This window comes from Maniola hyperantus, chromosome 15 (assembly GCF_902806685.2).
Source record: "Maniola hyperantus chromosome 15, iAphHyp1.2, whole genome shotgun sequence".
NCBI classification, from domain to species: domain Eukaryota; kingdom Metazoa; phylum Arthropoda; class Insecta; order Lepidoptera; family Nymphalidae; genus Maniola; species Maniola hyperantus.
In genome coordinates this window covers 11513180-11533274 of record NC_048550.1, presented here as the reverse complement: position 1 = coordinate 11533274, position 20095 = coordinate 11513180, and the positions used below count along the sequence as shown (strand labels likewise).

Below are 20095 nucleotides of genomic sequence, written 5' to 3'. Positions count from 1 at the left end.
ATTTTATTTATTTATATAGAACTAGATGATACCCGCGACTTCGTCTGCGTGGATTGAGGTTTTTAAAAATCCCATGGGAACTCTTTGATTTTCCGGCATAAAAAGTAGCCTATGTCCTTCACCGGGATGCAAGCTATCTCTGTACCAAATTTCGTCAAAATCGGTTGAACGGTTGGGCCGTGAAAGGCTAGCAGACAGACAGACACACTTTCGCATTTATAATATTAGTATGGATTATTAGAGAGAATTCATTATTTAAATGAAAAATTAAAATTATGATTTTTATTTATTTATAACATAATTAATAATTAACATCACGCTATAACAATGCGTAGCTATAGCAATCGATTAATGAAGTCACAAGGCGTAAACGACAAATATTTTTCAATTTTTCTTAACTTTTATCATAAAAATATCTAGAGTAATTTCTGCGGGAAAATCTTTTTTTAGTTACCTTATTCATTCTAACAGCATGGGATGCAATTTTTCTGGATCCAGTTTCTAGACCTTGATATGCCAAGGGTTGAAAACCGAACCGCGTTATGTAGTAACTGGCTGCCTGAAATAACATCCATGTGCTAAGTATAATCATAAATATTCAAATACGTAGAGTAATCTTGATCACACCAATTAGGGATAATATTGTGATAATTATTACATCATAGGGGTAAGCGTGATCCTAACTACTAGGGTAAAGGTGATCATAAGTGTAACCCATTGGTTAAATGGTGAGTATGGTAATCATAGCTATTAGGGTGATAAATATCTACATAATTATTATGTAATCTTGATCATTCCAATTGAGGAAGTTGGGGACAAAAGTGTTCCTAACCACAGTTCACGATAGTTGGGGAACTTCTAACAAAACGTCTAGGGCAAAGTGATCTTAAATGGGTGAATGGTAAGCGTGCTGCGTGATAATCATAGCTATTAGGGTGATAATTTGATAAGTATACGTTACTGATTCTTACTTGTTTAGCATTGGAAACCCAGAAAGTAAGGTGATCAAACGCTAGAAACTTCCCGGCTTCAGGTTTCCGTCCCTTGTCTGTGTAGCTAGTCTGAAATAAAACAACTATCTAAATAATATACGTCATGATAAATCCATCGCCGGCCCACTATTGAGTACAAGTCTTCTATCAGAACGAGAACGGTTTAGGTCATATTCCACCACGCTGGCCAAGTTGCGGATCGGCGGACTTTTGACAACAATATGGAGTACTCTCAGATGTCTCAACTCTCATGCAGGTTTCTTCTCGATAAAAATTATATTGATTAAATAGATAAACCAGTCACATTTAATTTGACTAATTTTTAACTTTCCCTTCTTTGTTGGAGGGGAAAAAGAGGATTGATAGATGTCTAATGTGTGTAGTAGGACGGACCTTGATGTAAAAGGGGTGGATAGATAAAATGTTATAAACCTGCATTCTTTCGAATTCCAGTACACCTCCTAAACCGCTCAACTATTGAGGCTTCCAGAGGCACACCTTTATTTTAATTTTAGAATTTGAAAGAGCCTAATAAACAAATTTTGGAATTCAATAAAAATATATTAAGTAAATACTAGTTAGGTCTTAAAATAATGTGCACCTACTTACCATAATGCGAGAAACGTATAATGAGTATTTATTGTACTGGATATGCTATCTCGTATTAAAATCACTTTTACTTCTCACGAACTAATAAAAAAAGGTACCTAATAAGGAAAATTGCGTCCTTCTCAATATGAGAACTGGCGTGGAATAATTCTAGAAAGGCGTGTAATCAGGTAGGGAATCTGGTATTTATATTGTCTAATATTTATGTATTTTATTAAAAACAAGTCCGTGTAAAGACCCGTTCACATAAGTGAAAATCGTATTAAGACAATTCAGTCTTAAATTTATTTTCAACAACTATATTTTAGATATTATTATAACTACTTAACACGCACAACAGACGGAAACGTTTAAGTGCGGAAACCAGCCCAGAGCAAAGAAGAAAGAACTACTTTAAAATTGTAATCTATGCCTACTCGTTTTTCTATAGTTTTGTATAAAATATTTAACTGACCGGAGAATATATTATATGAATTATGAATATATCCTTCAGGATGGTAAAAACTTTTGGTAACTGGACAACAAATCTACTCTCTTATTTTCAAATCAAAAAATAATAAAGCCAGAAATAGCTAACATATTAGGAGAAAATAACAGAAATTTCGGCATTGACAATCTTTCTGGAGTCCGGACACTATACAAAGATGAAGATTCAAATCCTGCAGGTTCTGCAATTTTTAATATTTGTATTTAAAAATAAGTTTCATTTTTTATCGACTGCATGCATTTTATCAAGGGCATATCAAAGTTAATACTGAGTATACTCAGTCATATTAACTTATTCCTAATGAATATAAGCGCACTCTAGCGACGCTCAGAGACTCACCGCAGGGCGGTGCGCGTTGGGGCATTCAGAGGGGCCAACCGATTCTTACCCACATTACCACAGAATACATACTATCCATAGAGTAGGATTATATTAGGGATTATATTAGTCTTTAGCTTTGTCCGACTGACTTACGATTTCAACATTGATGTTGCCAACAGTTACGTAGTGTTTATATACTCTTTGGTTGCTAACTTGTAGGGGCTCCCTACGTGTATTTAAGAATCCTGTAACAAAGTACCTATGATAATAGTGAACATATTGGTTACTACCAAAAATCACAATGTTATTTAATTTTTTTAAACACATTATATTACACAATAGAAACATCTATCATATCACAAATGTTGTATTTTAGAAACAAAGTTTATTTGAAGGAACAGTACACTCAACTGCTGGAGAAAGTTGCCAGGGTTAAACCACTCAAAAGCGCTGGTCAAATCCTTCAACAAGAAGGTAGGTTCTGAGTAGGAGTAATCTGTGCATTCTAGTGCTAGCTTTAGCTAGCTAGGCCTAAACAAGCATATGTACAAACTTAAATTCCAGGGCTTTGACATCTGCAGACTGTGCCAAGAGTCTATCAAGAGTCGAGACTCTGTTGCACATTATCTACTACTGCCTTGCTTTAATGCACAAACGTAGCACCCACCTAGGGAAACACATTGGAAAAAGTGCTGCTGTATCTGCCAGCCACTGGATTTGACAAGGAAATGTGAAGTGGAGGCAAACACAATAGATCGAAGAGGGTCACAGTGATACAAGGTATTCAAGAACCTGCATAGCCCCAAAGTATAAGAAGAAGAAGAGAAGAACAGTAAATAATTACAAAAATATAGTGACCTGGTAGATTCAGGGTTGGTGTAGCATTGGCACATAGTCTATTGCTAGTAGTATGAAATCGAGCTTGAAAATGATGATGACATACTCTTCCATATTTATTAATGATCTTGTTGTCCAGTGCTAATATATCTCCACCAATTGCATAGAGCCAAGTACGAAATCGGTCAGGGTCTTTTTCAAAATTAGGAAAACGATGTAATATTGTTCCATCCAATCCTGTAACAAACAATGCCATTTTCCACTATTGACTATTTTATACCTATACTAGCTTATGCTCACGTCTTCGTCTGCGTGGACTAAACTAATTTCAAACCCCTATTTCACCCCCTTAGGGGTTGAATTTTCAAAAATCCTTTCTTAGTAAAAGTAAAAGGTGACAGACTGACTGACTGATCTATCAACGCACAGCTCAAACTAGGTACTGGACGGATCGATCTGAAATTTGGCATGCTAGCTATTATGACGTACAATAGGCATCCGCTAAGAAAAGATTTTTGAAAATTCACCCCTAAGGGGGTGAAATAGGGGTTTGAAATTTGTGTAGTCCACGCGGACGATGTCGCGAGCATAAGCTAGTAATTAATAAAAAAACATGAAATTGTAATCGTGAAAGTCGTGAAAAATATTTTACTTACGTGTTTTACCGCAGTTAGGTACACAGCATTTTCTATCGAGCGGCATCGTCGAAAGTAGGTAACCAAATCGAAATGTAAATCCAAAGGAGATATAGCGTAGCGTGGGTCAACAATAGAAAACGGGTCCGTCGGTGTCTATAAAGCTTCTCGCATAAAATTAAAAATAAACATAAACAAAAACATACTAACTTCTTCAACAAACAACTAACGAATAACCACCGCGAATAACGAATGATTTTTGTTTTTATTTTTTAAATCAAGTGACAACTGACAAGACGTGTCATTTGACAATGACCACTTGTGAAACGAAACGTGATAAGTTAACATGCTTTAAATTAAAATTGCATATTAGGTAATTTTTAAAAATGGTAATGCCTTTATTTATCAGAGAATTTAATAATTTTGAAATATAAATGTTTAAAGTCAAATGTGTACGTATTAATAGATATTATTCTGTCTTTTATTAATGACACAGCTGCGTGAATTAAAACGTGTAACGACTATAAGAGACTATACTATTGAGAATTGAGATGATTAAGACTTAGAGAAAAGGGATGCCAGCATAAAAAATCTTCGGTATTAACTAGGTACTAGGTACTACAAATATTATTAGCGCCCCTTATCGGTTAATGTACGAACTATATCAGTTCATAGTTTTGTTCGAAGTGAAAGCACCGTGATAGGTATATAAGTACTACCTATTCGGCACATTGTCCCCTACTCGCTGGCCCGAGAGTCGAGACACTAGATTCATGTCGACTGGAATGAATTCCAATATGAACACAGCCTTACATTATTATGATAGTCAGACGTAGTCAGAGTGGTGTGTTGGACCGGTTGCGATCGAGCCTCCTTTGCATACTGTGGCAACAGTCACCACTTGTAAACAAAATATAAAGATACTTAGGTAGGTAATTAAATTGTTAAGACTAAAAGGGGTTTTAAAAATTATACATACCTACCTACTTACTATCTGTTTGGCAGTCCAGCTAATATTATAAAGAGGTAAAGTTTGTACCTAAGTCTGGATAGATAGTATGGGCTAGGCGGGGTAAATGGTCATCTTATTTCCGGAAGTAATGCATAATAATTCGGTTCATTGACTGATATTCAAATATTTTTCATAGAAAACCTTCAATCACGCCTTCAATGGATTAAAAATAACTGTCAAATGACACTGAGTTAGCGAATCAGTAGGCAGATCAGAATTTAGAAATTTTACCCCTACCGGGAATCTAACCCGGGACCTTCCATTCATAAGATCATCCATTCATAAGATCACACCGCTCACCACTGGGTCAGAAATTTTGTTTGTCAACATATTGTTTTTCCGCGTCATTATTTTGTCATGGTATTTACGATATTGCACCACTGCGCAGTGGAGATAAGTATAAAGTGGTAAACAATATGCTAATGAAAGCAGGGGCTGAACGAGGCAAACCAGTCGGTCTGCTGTTGGACAGAGACGGGGTGGCGTGGCGACACTGATTTTCTAATATAAACAAATCGCCGCGCAGTGCACAAACAAAACACAATTATTAATAAACAATTTTGGGAGAAAAGTGTTAATGACGCGCTTATCATCATTCGCTTTATTAGACTAAAGTTGGATTTTTACTTTTCACTTTCAAAACAAACTTATACAAGTAGACTAGCTTATGCTCGCGACTTCGTCCGCGTGGACTACACAAATTTCAAACTGCTATTTCACCCCCTTAGGGGTTGAATTTTCAAAAACCCTTTCTTAGCGGATGCCTACGTCATAATAGCTATCTGCATGCCAAATTTCAGCTCGATCCGTCCAGTAGTTTGAGCTGTGCGTTCATGGATGAATCAGTCAGTCCCCTTTTCCTTTTATATTATTTAGATTATAATATTTTCAACTTACCTACTTATATATTTTCTAAAAATGTTGTAGTTATGAATACTTAAGTTTGCGTGTACGTAAGTATAGGTACTGATTACGTCAAAGCGTCTCTACCCCACGTTACAATAACGTCTGTTGAAAACACCTTGGTATTTTATTCACGTATACCTACCCAGCATATTTATCGAATATTTTTGTTTTATAGTAGATAACTACATAGATATAAGTACCTAGTTACCTACTATTAAATATTATGTTAAATGTTGCACAATGTTTTGCAATGTCAATTATTCACTTAGTAATAATTTTTAAAATTTCAGGACTGAAACGAGAATGGAAGCCGGTAAGTATGGTTCTACCTAATTAATTATTATTTAGTGGCATCAGTCTATAAGACTTAGGGACAGGTAAAAACTAAAAGGACAATATAATTTATATATTTTATTTCAAATATAACTTAAATGGAACACATAATACATTATTTACTAAACAGATACATTATTTGAGGTATTACACAAAACACTGGGTAACTATATAATTTATTCTAATAACAAATCTACACCATATTAGTTATACATTTTATAGATTTTTACGCGCTAAGTTCTTAGTATATTCTTTGCTTAGGTAAGTATTCTAAATATCGTCAACTTTTCATTTATCCTTTTTCGTAATCTCTAGACGCTCTATCGCTTCAAATACCCATTTGTAGTTCATGGCACCGAAACCCTGAAATAGAGAGGGAACCATAAAGATCAACCATGTCTATTTTCTAAGTATAATTACATCATACATATCGCTTAGTTCAAAAAGTGGTGATGAAACCTAATGGTTTAGACTTTGACCTCCTTCTTCGGAGGTTCAAGATTCGAACGTCCAAAGTCCACTGAACTAAGATTGCTGGAACCAGCTGCAGGTCAAATCCACGCTCTTTTATCATTTACATAATCTTCGATTGTGTAATATGCTTTTTTCAGGAGCATACTTTTAAGTTTTAATAGATTTTTTTAACTTGTATAAAGGCAAGTCCAAAACAGATTGCGAAATTTTTCTATAAAAAGTTATAGTACCTACCCATTCCCACAAATGACTTTTGGACTTTCCTGAGGCGGAGAGTAGAAGTCGCAAGAAACCAGTTATAGGTATTATGTATTTACCCTATGATTCCTCCTCTGAATTATCTCGATGAACAAAGTAGGGCGTACTTGCAGGTGCTTAGTAAACGCCTGAAGCATGTACCCTCTTTCGTCGAAGTCGATCAAGATGTTCTGCTCTTTCAGCTCCTCGATAGTTTCCGCCACGTTAACTGAGCTGTCCTTCAGCTTTTCCTTTATCAGGTCGTAGTAGGTTGACGGCCATGTTATGACGTCTGCTCCTCGGGTCTTGAGGCTTCGCATCTATAGAATGAAAGTGTTCATTATTACTATTTACTAGCGTATGCTCGCGACTTTGTCCGCGTGGACTACACAAATTTCAAACCCCTATTTCACCCCCTTAGGGGTTGAATTTTCAAAAACCCTTTCTTAGCGGATGCCTACGTCATAATAGTTATCTGTATGCCAAATTTCAGCCCGATCCGTCCAGTAGTTTGAGCTGTGCTTTGATAGATCAGTCAGTCAGTCAGTCACCTTTTTCTTTCATATATTTAGAAGATATATCGTGACCTTTTACAAAATATAGGATTTCTTTTATATATTTTATGCCGTTTTTTTTGGTACCATATCAGTAATCATCAGTACTTGCACCTGTCTTCGTTTTTGCCAGCGTTCTGGTTACACCCTGTATATCATGAATGTTTATTAAACTTACTGTAGAAACAATGTCGTCGGTGTAAAGGGCGACGTGCTCGATCCCCGACGTTCCCAGAGCTTTGACAAATTCTGATGCTTTGCTTGTGGGACGAATGCCTTTTGCCGCTTCGTTCAGGGATAACTGAAATACAAAAAACAATTTAAATCGAATATTTTCCATGAATAATTTAAATGTTAAATTAGGTAATAATTATTGAAGTGAGTGGGTGGTTTGGCATTGAGGCATGTTAAATTATTCTAATAATTTCGCATACTTGGCTCCTTTTTCCCGAAGCAAAGAAAGTGTACCTATCTAATGATGGGGACTGCCGACTGGGTTTTAGTTGGCTTTGTCTTAGCGCTACATAATTTATGATATATTATATGTTTTATTATTTTTACTAACGAGTAATCAATCAAGACACACGGCTAGCGTGTCAAAGCCAAGTTTTAATAAATAATACTTACAAGAACAGTTTCTGTCTGGTTGATAACAGAAGCTGAATTGATGCAGGAATATGGTACCAAATCGTGACTATAGTCCACACACCAGAATCTGTCAAAATTATATAGTAAAATTAATCCATTGAATTTTATTCTCCTAACCAAGCTAAGCCAAGCTTGTTTGTTAGTCAAATAGTTTTTAAGTTACCTACCTATGCATGTTGAGATTATTCTCGTACCAGGACACAGAGTCTTCGAGGGTACCATCTTCCATGTTGCCTTCCACATGGTCTATGAAACTCAAATTTGTAGCTGGCCTGCAAACAATATTCGTAAGTTACTTATTAACATTATGAAATCCATGTCCATACCTACTTATTAATATTTAGGTAGTCTTAGGTGTCTTTTTTTACTGTGAGATAGGCTTGTGCTTGACAACAATCATGCCTGAGAAAGCAATGATGAGGCCTAGGAGCGCGCTTGAATAACATTTCCAAAAAATTCCCGTTGAGTCATAGTGTTACTCACGGGGGTGTGACTCAACGGGAATAACCCCACTCTTCCCTTGAATGTATTTAAGTTACATATATTTTTACTGCCTATCTGTTTAATGTTTAATATAATATATAGGTAGGCACAGATACTTAGTTATTGCATCCCAGGGACGGATTTACGGACGGTTACTTTTTATCTCGGAAAGAGTTCCAACGGAATTTTTAAAAACCTAATTTCACGCGGACGAAGTTGTGGGCCTATATTATAAAGAATTTTCCAACTTAAAGCTTTAAAAAAAATCATTAATACTTACAATAACTTATAAAGTGGATCATCTTCTTCTACTTCTTTATATCCAGGGAAAAGTATTCCTTTATACTGAGACCGATCCACGAGTGTATGTGTATTGTCACCATACTGAAATTAATAAGACACCTGGGTATACCTACCTACTGTTTAAACCAATCGACACCAATAAAAAATATGCACGTATTATAATATATTAACGTACGCTGCTGGCGTGTACCTTGAGTAAAATTCCTATAATTTATTTCTGGTGCCAGTTACGTATTATATCCGTAAATTGACAAATATATTATGGTGGCAACCAAGTTTGGCCGTGAGACCAACATCGGCATTCAATCGGTTAAAATCACATCATCAACAAATGTTTATGTGCGAATACGAAACTTGGAATTTTAGAACTAAATGATCATTCATCTAAGCCTATAGGGGAAGGGAAGAATTTTAAACCTAGATTTTAAATATAGTTATTACAGTTCTCAAAACCGCGTATCTGACGAGACCATTATCGTCGCTCTCCCCTGTAACACCTTTGACAATCTCCGCGCCTGCGTCGTCCGCTTTGCGCACGATTGCATCTAAATCGGCTACTTCGAATGCAACGTCCTTCACAAAATCTCCGTGAGCTGTCAGGTCCTTTGATATTTCTCCATTTTCAGTTACTGGCGATTCGAATATTATTGTTATCTGAAAATTCATGAAAATTCTTAAATTTACACGTACCCAGGAGAAGGTTGCTATGATTGGACCACTTAACTTCACGGCCTAAAATTAATTAAACTTTAATAGATACAATAAAACTAGTTTACAAGTTGTACTTCAAATCAACTTTATTAGCTTTCTTTAGCAGTTGCCTTCTTTGGACTATAGTCGCCTTAATTGGACCTCTACGATGCCATCAATGGACTTGGACAAATTTGACTAGTGGTTCAATGGAGGTGACCTAATAAACTATCATTATTAATATTTCACAAAAAAATATGCAACTTTTAAAAATACTGGTTCTCAATTGGCAGACTTCACACCCCTTTGGTAACATTATGGGGACTCTCAGAGGTCTATAATTTTGTTAAATGTGTCTGTAGTCTGCCAATTCACACGTGGCCAGCGTGGTGGTCAGTGGACTATGGCTTAAAAAGTAACCCTTTCTTTCTGAGAGTAGATGAGTCGTTTCATTGAAGTAGCACTGAACCCATCCATAGAGATTCCATACTAATCAAGACACGCGGCCACGTGTCGAAGGCAAGTTCTACTTACCTGATTCAGTTTAACTGCATATGACACCACTGGTCTGTCTTCTGTAGACTGTCTCACCGCTAAAGGCTTAAAGCCGAACCTAGTCACGAAATAGCTTGAAGCCTAGACATAAAAAATAAATGAATAAAAGATAAATGAGTTAGGTAAGGTCAATTTTAATTCAATAAATAAAAATCATTTTAATTTTCGAAAATGGGAAATTAAATTTTTAAGCGACTTGAAAGCAGCTTGGCAGGCGTTCTATAAAAAGAAAAAACGTCTGCCCAAAAAAAAAGAGAGTAATGTTTTCAGGATTCATGTGCATCTCTTTATTCCCCCATCACTTCTAAATGCATGAACAGATTTGGAATTGGATGTATCGGGTAGGTATCGATAGAATTCTTAAGTAGGTACATCAGCCCGAGTGACACTGGCTATAATTTTATTTAATTCAATGTGCCGGCTTTACGTCATTTCCAAATGTGAAAAAAAATCTACAATTTTAGCGTTTAAACTACCGTGAGTGATTGCCATTCTAAATAGTATCGGGGTCCTTTTTCAAGGGAGTCCGTATGGGTTCGAAACTAGTCGGGCTAACGTCGACTAAACACGTGAGTAAAGCCGGGACAGATATTATTTAAAATCTACAATTGTTTTTTTTAATTTTTTGTACATTTTTAGCAAGGTATTTTTTAATTAATTAAGTATTTATTTTTGTAACTTTACCTGGCTAAGCCGTAACTTACCGTTTTTGCATTTGCAACCCAAAAGGTGAGATGATCGAAGTTGAGAACTTTGCCTTTTTCGATGTCACTAAATCGGTCCCCGTTTGCCATTTTGGCCTGAGTAAATAAACAAAAGTTAAAATAATAATTAAAAGTTTAAAACAGTTTCCGTTTTTAAATTTATTAGGTAGGTACCTAGATATCTTTGGGTCGAAACTATATAGAAGTGAGACATTTATTCGAATTGCAACTGATTTTATGGTGATTGTATGTTATAATTAAGTTTTGACCTACTTTAAAAACTAGGTAATACCTACGCGTTAGGAATACGTATCAGCCTCTCTTTAATTATAGTATGCTAGAACATTAGTTTCAATGTTAGGTAGGTATAGCTAAACTATAATGAGTCCGACTCGTGCACCGAGGGTTTCCGTAACTACAGTCGTATTTTTTCATTTTGCACTATAAATCAAAAATTACTGTGCGTAAAAATAAATAAAAATCTGTTTTAGAATGTAGGGGTAAAGCTCTTTCATATGATACCCCACTTGGTATAGTAATCTTACTTTGAAAGTTTAAGATACTAAATTTGTTCATGAACACATTTATTTTTGTGATGACGTTACCTACCACAAATTCACGGTTTTCGGATTTTTCCCCGAATGTCTGCTATAAGACCTACCTACCTGCCAAATTTCATGATTCTAGGTCAACGGGAAGTACCCTGTAGGTTTCTGCTATAAGACCTAGGTACCTCTCTACCAAAATTTTACATGAGGAGCAAAAACGGAATGAAAGCTAAAAGATATGTAATTAAGATCGAAATCACGAATTTTGGACTTTTGCTTGAAAATTAGTTCAACTTTACATTCAGTGATAGAAAGCATGGAATATTATTATTTAGGTACGTACCGTTTTCTAATTAAATCCTTTTTTATAACTTTTCCTCCGATCAATAATTTTCTCACTAATCTTCACACTAAACAAACTTGACTGTCTGTTTTCCTGCGCTAAATTGATTTATATAGGTAGGTATCCTACTTATGACCAAAACAATTTTTATCTCTTCATCAAATATTGTCATTAATTTGGAAATATTATGGTTATTAATTATTGAAAGTAGGTATAACTTTTGCATAATTAATATTTATCATAACTACCTAATCTACTAGGTAAGTATACAAATTGACTCTGTTTGTCTGTATGCAATTTGAAATTGTAGACATTGAATATAATATTATAGGTAGGTAGTTAGTTAGGTATCTGAATTCGCATTAGCAGTTAGCTTCGATTCGATAATTTTCTCCGAGGTCACAATTGGGAATCGAACCTGGAAATTTGAATTCGTAGGTATGTAAAGCATTACCAACCTACCTTCCACTACGCCTGAGTTGAAAGAAATCTTAATAAATAGGTACCTAATCTAAGCAAACAGGTAATAACGGTAAGTAATCAATCAAAAAGTTTCACCAAAATCTGTTCAGCAAGAGTTGAAAACAAAGTGTTTTAACTTTACTCTTGTCATTTTCGTAGAAAATCTTATGATTTAAATCTTTGCTTCGCGTCGAAGGCAAAGCCAGGAAGAGTCGCTATACTATTTATTGATAGACGCAGAAAATATAATTAAGTAATTCATAATTATTAAGACCTCAAGATGCGCTGATAAGAGATCTTATCTGATAATATTTAAATACCATGTCGAAACACTTCCTTGAATTTGTTTTGATTGCATGCAGCAATGGCAGACTGAGAGTAGGGCGCAGGTTCACCCCAGGTCTCAAGTCGAGGGGGCCTTCAAACCTTGAGAGCCTCGTTTAGGAAAATCACAAATCTTTTCATAAAATAAGAGCCAGTTCAAAAATGGGGGCCTTCAAAAATAAAAGAGAAAAGTTTAAAAGTATGTACCTAGTATGATAGAAGCACGCAAAACTGTTTCAACCCAAAAAACACATTCAGAAATTAAGAAAAACTGTTTTTTTATCTATTAGAAAATATTAAAATTAAAAAAAAGGTGTAGAAGGAATTATTTATTGTCTTTTGGATAAAATATAAAACTAACTTACTAGTTTTATCACCGTATTCAAATATCAGAAAATGAGATTTGTTGAAAACAGTTTTGATCTAGTGTGCGATATCATAGGATTGTTTTTGTAGAATTAAAGAGAAAATCGCGATAGTAGGTACTGCTCGCGCTTATTATTTATTGAATTATTTTTTAAATCTAGTAACCAATGCGAAACTTCGGAATAAATCGTGCTGGCTTCGCTGGCGATTTAATTCAGTAACTTGGTCCAGATTTGTTGCTCATTTGAATAATAATAGGTAACGTTAATAACTAATTTCTAGGGTCTATGGATAAAAACAAAAACGCTGTTTTTTATAAAATAATTTCATTTTATTCACTTATGCTTTATACAACATACATATTTACATAAAGTCGCAGGTATAATCATTAATTCATTATTTAACACTACGGAGTATTTTACTTGCACCTATACAATAAAACACTTAAATTATAATTATATAACCTATATAAAAAGGTAAGGCACCTTAAGGAAGCTTATTTGTATGTCAAAATCTGAATGGTGGTCGAAGAATTGAATTTAATCATTAATCAAATGGGCAAAACCCATTATTGTCATTTTTGGATTTAGGTCACTTTTACATTTCCGCTTTCTTAGTTTCACCTTTTTCAGTACTGAAATAGAGTATAACAAAACAATATAATAATAATTATTGTGGGGTTGCCATTGATAGGTATTATAAATTTTTAAATTACTAATTTTTATTTACAAATTCGAAATATATTTTTCGCGGGGGTAGTTTTAGAAATATAAAATCTTTGTTCCAATTTTTTTAAATTATAATTGGACACTTTCGACCACAAGTAAAATTTGTTGAGAGTTAAAATGATAAACGATATAAAATTCAGATACAAAAGACTAGGCTCCTCTCAATACATTTTAATTATAGACCAAGAGACAATTGCTAAAAGTCTATTATGACAAGAACTTTGACATGCAAATAATTTGGTGTCCGTTTTACACCAGTGGTTGCTTGATAGTTAGCGATAAGGCTGTCAAGTTGTATGCTTACTTTGTTATACTCATTACTGTTATGTTCTTTTTACTAATCTGTATGTAATGTACAACAAAAGTATATTTATTAATTCATTATGTAGATATTTTGACACTTGTCTCTTGAACTATCTATTTCAGAAATCGACGTCGTTTTTCGAGTGTGACTTTTTGCGCTAACGAAACTCAGTAGTTTTTATATTCAGTACCCTAAGTACAAGTTTTCGTATCTCGACATCATTAGAGGAACTCCCTCTAGCATTACTGTTTCCGAACGATATTAATCGATACGGAATCGATCAACGTTGTCTAGATGTGCAACTCGTGACCAACTTTGATTGGTCAACCAAAGCTTCCTAAATAATCCGCAAGTGGCGCTGTACACTACAAATAACAAACATAAACGCTAACTACCTATATAGAACAAGTTTTATTAAAGCAAAAAGTCATAATCGAAGATAGTATACTTAAAGCTCTATATTTACAAAGGTCATTAGTTATTACTTTACAGAAGGTACAAAAATATTTTTGTTACTATTCAACTCGTCAAATAATTCAAGTGAAGATGAAGTCACAGGTGTTATTTGAACCCGTTGAACTATGATTTACTGCCTAAGGTCACATATTATTAAAAATAGTCTCTCAGAAAACTTTCTGTCACACTCTTTGCGGCAAAATTCTGACATATCTGTCTAGTACACAATGAATTAGCGGAGTGCCTTTCGGCACGTGTTACAATTTTTTCTGATAGTCAATTTCTGATAATACGCGGCCGATCTAAAGATGGGTTCCCGAGTCACACCCAATCGTGTAACACTGTAACTCGTTGGGAATCCATCGAAAAAAAATCCCATCGAGTCAAACCCAAGCTACAGTGTGACTCGTTGGGAATTACAATAAATAAAAAAGTTGCATCCAGTAACAATGTGACTCGATGGGAGAAATATTTCGATGAACTCCCAACGAGTAACACTCTGACACGATTGGGTGTGACTCGTTGGGAACCCATTGATCTAAAGATGCAAACTATAGTGTCATATGTCGCAACGAACTCGGCGTAAAGATCGACCAATCAAGGCATTGCTCAAGCGGCAGTACGTCAGAGCGTCACGACAGACTAGTGAGCAAGTCTCCATATGGAAATTGGCACAACACTGTAGTTAATTTTTAGCATTAAGGTAGAGATTTCTTGGTGCGTATGACGCTAAGCGCAGAATTAGTAATACGTTATGGTTCTTGTAATTCACGAGCGCGGGTGTACTTTACTTGTGGTTACGTCGTGTACAAGCACATTACGTGAATGAGTGTGCCTGTCGGACCTATCAGTCGCGAGCAAGCGTTCACAAAAGCACACATTTACTTTACTTGCACCGATACGACTTAAGCATAAGAACGCGCACTCGTCAAATTCAAGAACTATACGCAACCCGGTACCACAGAATATAATATAATACCAGGCAGTACACTATATTATTTCAATAGTTTCGACTTCTGCGTTTGTACATTTCCTTATGCGCTGCGTTTATACGCATCAAGAATACTTCCATTTAATTGGAGTTTCGAAATATTAGCCTCAATGAAATTTCAAGATATTTAAGTTGATTTCTAGACATATTGGTGCCAACTCAATTATAAACAATCTCTAAACTAAATTCACAGATCAACAATTAATGCTATCCTTTTCATAATGTTTCCTACGGATAGGGACAGCGATATAATTTATAAATATTAATAATAATAATATTATTTATACCTGTCAAATTAGTTTAGAGTTTGGTTATAATTAGCACTATTTTGTACAAAAGTGTCTATAGTGTTGTTATATTTAAAAATACATAATCATATTATGTGACATAATATGTTACGTGCAATATAGAATTTATATTCAGTCACCTATAATTGCACAGAAAGACGTCTTATTTTTACGCATATGAAAATATAGTCATAAATATTTTGAAATGTAAAGTAATATAATATACTATTTAAATTGTTATTAATAGGGGATAATTGCGCATCGCCACAGACAAGAACTATTATTACAAGTGGTCAGTTAAATAAAAAATAATTGCTATTATAGTAGTTTATTTTCTAATTCATTTCGATGCGCGCGCGATTTATTAGGACCAAAATATTGTTGACTAAAAATGCGTCGCGCAATAACCCCCAGTTAGCACACATATCACAATGCATTAAGCAGGGTAAATTGGTACTTAAACAAAACGAGTTAAGGTCAATATTAAATTGACCATTACATTGGTTAAACAACATTGATGATTAAAAATATTATAATGACTATATGAACTATTCAGTACATTTTTAAGAAACAAACATAAAGAGCTAGAGAAAATAATAATAAAGAAAATTGTCCGGTATTACCGTTTCTTAAACAACGCATTTGATTTTGTCTTGATTTTGACTTAAATAGTTCAAGATCTAGCCGTCATTTTGTCTCTATGACAAAGACTGTAAAAAACAACAAAATGTCATATCTTTCACTCAACATTTTGGTAACTTAATTGTTACGATTCCATTTATAAAATAGATAAGAACCTTGATTCTTTATAACATTGAAATCGTAAGTAGGTATGTGCAAAATGCATTCTTCGGTGTCTTTGTCTTGGTCCAATGATATTAGGTATATCATAGATATGTCGTTAATACTCCATGGTACAGAGTAAGACAGCATATAAAAACTACGAGAGTAGAAAAAAAGTAGTCTACAAAAGTGACCCAAATGCTGTAGTTTTAAGTCTTCACTTTAACTGAGTATGTACTCGTGTCTACAGCATTTGGTAAATCATATTATAACATGACAAATGAGTTATGAAGCACCAAATAGAGTGAGAGATTCTTTCGTTGTCCTGCTACTTGACAAATCTTTAAACGGTTCTTTGAGTTCACGGAAGTTTTTTTATTAATTTCGTGATCAGCTGTTTGCAATGTTGTCACATTAGAGTATTAAGCAAATTATTTAAGTCCTCATATCTCCCACAAATATTACGCTACGAGGCTCATTATTTTTTTAGTGGTGTTTGGACATTATCTAGAACAGTGTATTTCTCTTTTACAATATCATCGGATATAGAGAATCAAGGCTCTCATCTCAAAGAGACGAGTCAAAATTGATTACATTTACAAAATAAAGGAACACAAGCTTACAAAAATACAAGTTCAATATACATTGTGGTAGATTTGGTATACACGCGCGCTGTACCGTGGCGCGACGGGCGACCACTGAGATCAAATTTACAAAAAGATTCTTGACATGGACCTAAATTTTATATATTTCATAATAATTCATTTCATTTACTCTTATAAATACATATAAGGCCCAAAGCACACACTGCTTTTGCATGAAATTTGGCCCTAAGGGATTTAATGTGAGTTTATTACGATAGGTAGTCATATGATAGATTTTTACAATTATTACGGTTTCCACACAAACATAGTTTGGTTTTCATTTGAATACCATTTCATTTAAATTTCATTCTAGAACAATTATAATGTATCTGTGGTTTCAACATTTCTGTAAAAATGTAAAGTTTTGAAGTTACACAAGCTCAAAGATTTACATACAAATCTTAGAGCCGGTCTTACAAACCACAGACACGGATACATGACGGATTCTAGAACATGTTTACAAAATTTCATAGAGTTTGATTGGTTAATATTCGAATGAGAACTAAATTACTACTAGTATAGTTCTTGCAATTCACGAAGACGAGTGAACTTTACTTGTGGTTACGTCATTTTGGCATTGCGTAAGTGTGCGTGCATGTCGGACCAATCAGTCGCGAGCAAGCGCTCGCAAACGCACACGTTTAATGTACCTTACTTATTCATACCGATACTGAGCCACTCGACTTCGTGAAATGCAAAAACTATACGTCTGTTTGGAAAGCGCTGGGGAGCGCGCTATTGTTAGGTACATCTCTAAACGCGTGCACGAATTTCCGAAAGCGATGGCCTTTTTATAATATCTTATCGAGATAACATAATGACGCGAATATTCACACACGTTTTTGATATCGCCGTCGAATAATTAACCGATAAAATTGACATAATCCGTAGGTCAACCGTGACCAAACTGATAAAAAAATTGATAAGAATTGATTAATTTTATCAAAGTCGTCCAGTAAAATATATAAACACATTTTTAACAAACTAAAATCTAGGTCCCAAAAGTAATTCGAAATAATTATTTTTGTATAATACTCCTATTTATATGACTTGCTTTCTAGCGTCAAATTGTCAAAAATATGACATAAATTAATAAATAATATACATTGCAATGATGTGATGATCGCAATGAAAGAAATGTTTATTAATTTCCATAAATATACCCATTAAGAAGTGTAAATGGTTGAAAAGTAGCCAGGGGACTGTTTTTGTCATATAGCAATTTTTGCACCAGTTGTGACCTGTCTCTTAATAGAACTGTCATATTGACTAGCGATCCCCGCTATATGACAATATTGTAGCTATGTGATGACTGATGACAGATGCGATCAAGTAGCAACTGTTGATAAGTATTTTTGCTACTACTTACTATAACAGCTATACTATACAGCTAGCAAATAATAATAATAAAAACTGTCAGATTATTGTCAAGCTGTCAAACTTTTATGCCCCTTGTCTAAATGTCAAAACATTAAAGAATAAGCCCGCGAATTGCGATTGAGGCTATGAATGATTTGTGTTAGGTAGAAAGTCGGAGCATTGATATGTTTTAAAATGACGTAATAATGTCATGCTTAAACCGTGCGTCACATTACTACCACTGTCTCCTATACTACACGCCGTCATGCCACGGTACAGCGGGCGACAGAGATTGCTCGCTCGTCGCTCAGCAGCCTATCGCTGGATATCACAGAGCTGTTGGCAGGGGGGTACGTCGACTAGCTGTGCCCGCTCGACGGCGACGAGGCAGCCGCCTGACGTCATAAGGAGAGGGGCTGAAGAGTTGCCCACCCATACCTTCTTGACGTCGTCTGTGCTGTGCTGTGGCGGCATCATGTAACCGCCCCTGAAAGCAAGAAACAATTTATTTGTTAGATTTGTCAGATGTGTGACTCGTTTTATAATGAGAATATGTTGAAGTTGAGCGCAAGAGAAGCGAGCGCGATTTTTTTGTAATTTTTCTTGTTTCATAAAATTAGTTATTCAAACATTACGTCCAGGGGTTGCAGGTCATAAAGGTATACAAGCACTGCTTACCCTAGTTTAAATAGAGGAGTAGTTAGAGCTCACACAGGTGTTGCCTACCTCAGCTTCCTGTCGGCTTGTAGCAGCGCGTCAGCCCGCAGCAGCCTGACGGCGACGGCGACCAGCAGGAACAGAATGAGCGCGCCGCAGACGGGCACCGCTATCGTGGCCGCCTTGAACCAAACCTCCCCATTGTATGACGCCCCGCGTTCGCTTGCGACGCTGTTTTCTGTAAAAGAAGAAACATAATATATAACCTATTAGACGACACCTTTGGTTTTGCGGACGAGCCGGCAGGAATGCCGGTGTAGCGCCTACATTAGGTACACCCTGCCAAACGACTTCGCACAACTTTGTTAATATTACGGAGAACTCTCAGGCATCCACAAAATATTTTCCTTCACCGTTAAAGCAAGTGATTTTAATTAATTTCTCCAAACAGGTTACTTAGGTTAGTTAATAGTTAAGCTTAATAAGTAAGCTAAACTCGTTCAAATAGAGATGTATCCCGTGGGAATGTGTGAAGAAACATGATATTTCCTATCCAAGACAAAATAACCTTATGCAGACGAATTCCTGGTACTACAGTACTGAGTATCACATATTGCATTGTCATACTATACCATCAGCTATTCGATATATGCGTATGCGTTCCGGCTACCATCCCACACGATAGAGGGCTATCGTCTGTGTATGCGCGTTTCATTGCCGTAAAGCTCAGGTCAAACACAACGCGTGCACGACAGGGGAATTTGTAACAAAACTTCGAGGCTTCGACTTCACTGGCAGACCTCAAATGTTACCTATACGCGACAGGTCGAGATAGCAATCGGGGAGGGAACGCCCCGCACACCCACACAGCCTCCGCACTAACCCGGTGAGAGCGAGCGTGGGTGACTTGCTGGTGTGCGGGGTGTCCCCTGTCTCATACCCCGATTGCTATCTTAACCTGTCGCGGACTATACATTTGACGCAGGCAGCCCTAAGGTGGCCCCATTTTTCTTTGATTTCACATAACCCCTAGCTTAATATTTGACATATCGTCGACAGGATC

The 20095-nt window shown here is 35.6% G+C and overlaps 3 protein-coding genes across 5 annotated transcripts in view; all 3 read right to left on the bottom strand.

Moving 5' to 3' along the window:
- LOC117988924 (4-hydroxyphenylpyruvate dioxygenase-like) overlaps positions 1-4045 on the bottom strand; it is a 326462-nt gene extending 322417 nt beyond the window's left edge. For 2 of the 3 annotated variants that reach the window (XM_069503641.1, XM_069503640.1), the window contains exons 1-5: positions 3903-4045; positions 3268-3483; positions 2563-2654; positions 972-1061; positions 455-559 (exon numbers count right to left, since the gene is read on the bottom strand). In XM_069503641.1, the coding sequence (XP_069359742.1) occupies positions 455-559; positions 972-1061; positions 2563-2654; positions 3268-3483; positions 3903-3948 (549 nt within the window). In that variant the 5' untranslated portion in view covers positions 3949-4045. Of the gene's footprint in view, positions 1-454; positions 560-971; positions 1062-1601; positions 1780-2562; positions 2655-3267; positions 3484-3902 lie in introns of those variants that run through there. The other variant, XM_034976214.2, reaches the window with a different exon arrangement.
- Positions 4046-6359: 2314 nt separating this feature from the next.
- Positions 6360-10870, bottom strand: LOC117988925 (4-hydroxyphenylpyruvate dioxygenase-like). Its single transcript, XM_034976215.2, has 9 exons — positions 10781-10870; positions 10056-10157; positions 9273-9485; positions 8809-8912; positions 8213-8317; positions 8025-8112; positions 7576-7698; positions 6924-7163; positions 6360-6495 (listed from the first exon to the last, which is right to left on the bottom strand). The coding sequence occupies exons 1-9, from the start codon at positions 10868-10870 to the stop codon at positions 6421-6423; spliced, it is 1140 nt and encodes a 379-aa protein (XP_034832106.1). The 3' UTR covers positions 6360-6420.
- A 2260-nt stretch (positions 10871-13130) lies between these two features.
- LOC117988927 (BMP and activin membrane-bound inhibitor homolog) overlaps positions 13131-20095 on the bottom strand; it is a 126815-nt gene continuing 119850 nt past the window's right edge. Inside the window, exons 4-5 of the mRNA XM_034976217.2 lie at positions 19102-19270; positions 13131-18862 (exon numbers count right to left, since the gene is read on the bottom strand). Coding sequence (XP_034832108.1) covers positions 18691-18862; positions 19102-19270 — 341 coding nt within the window. The 3' untranslated portion in view covers positions 13131-18690. The remainder of the gene's footprint in view (positions 18863-19101; positions 19271-20095) is intronic.

Excerpts from the sequence above, each read along its gene's own strand:
- LOC117988925 (XM_034976215.2), bottom strand. The coding sequence starts at position 10,870 with ATGGCAAACGGGGACCGATTTAGTGACATCGAAAAAGGCAAAGTTCTC. Across the intron at positions 8,913-9,272 it reads GATACGCGGTTTTGAGAACT|TATGGTGACAATACACATAC; the intron begins GTAATAACTATA and ends TATTAATTTCAG. Across the intron at positions 7,699-8,024 it reads ACCAGACAGAAACTGTTCTT|TTATCCCTGAACGAAGCGGC; the intron begins GTAAGTATTATT and ends TTTGTATTTCAG.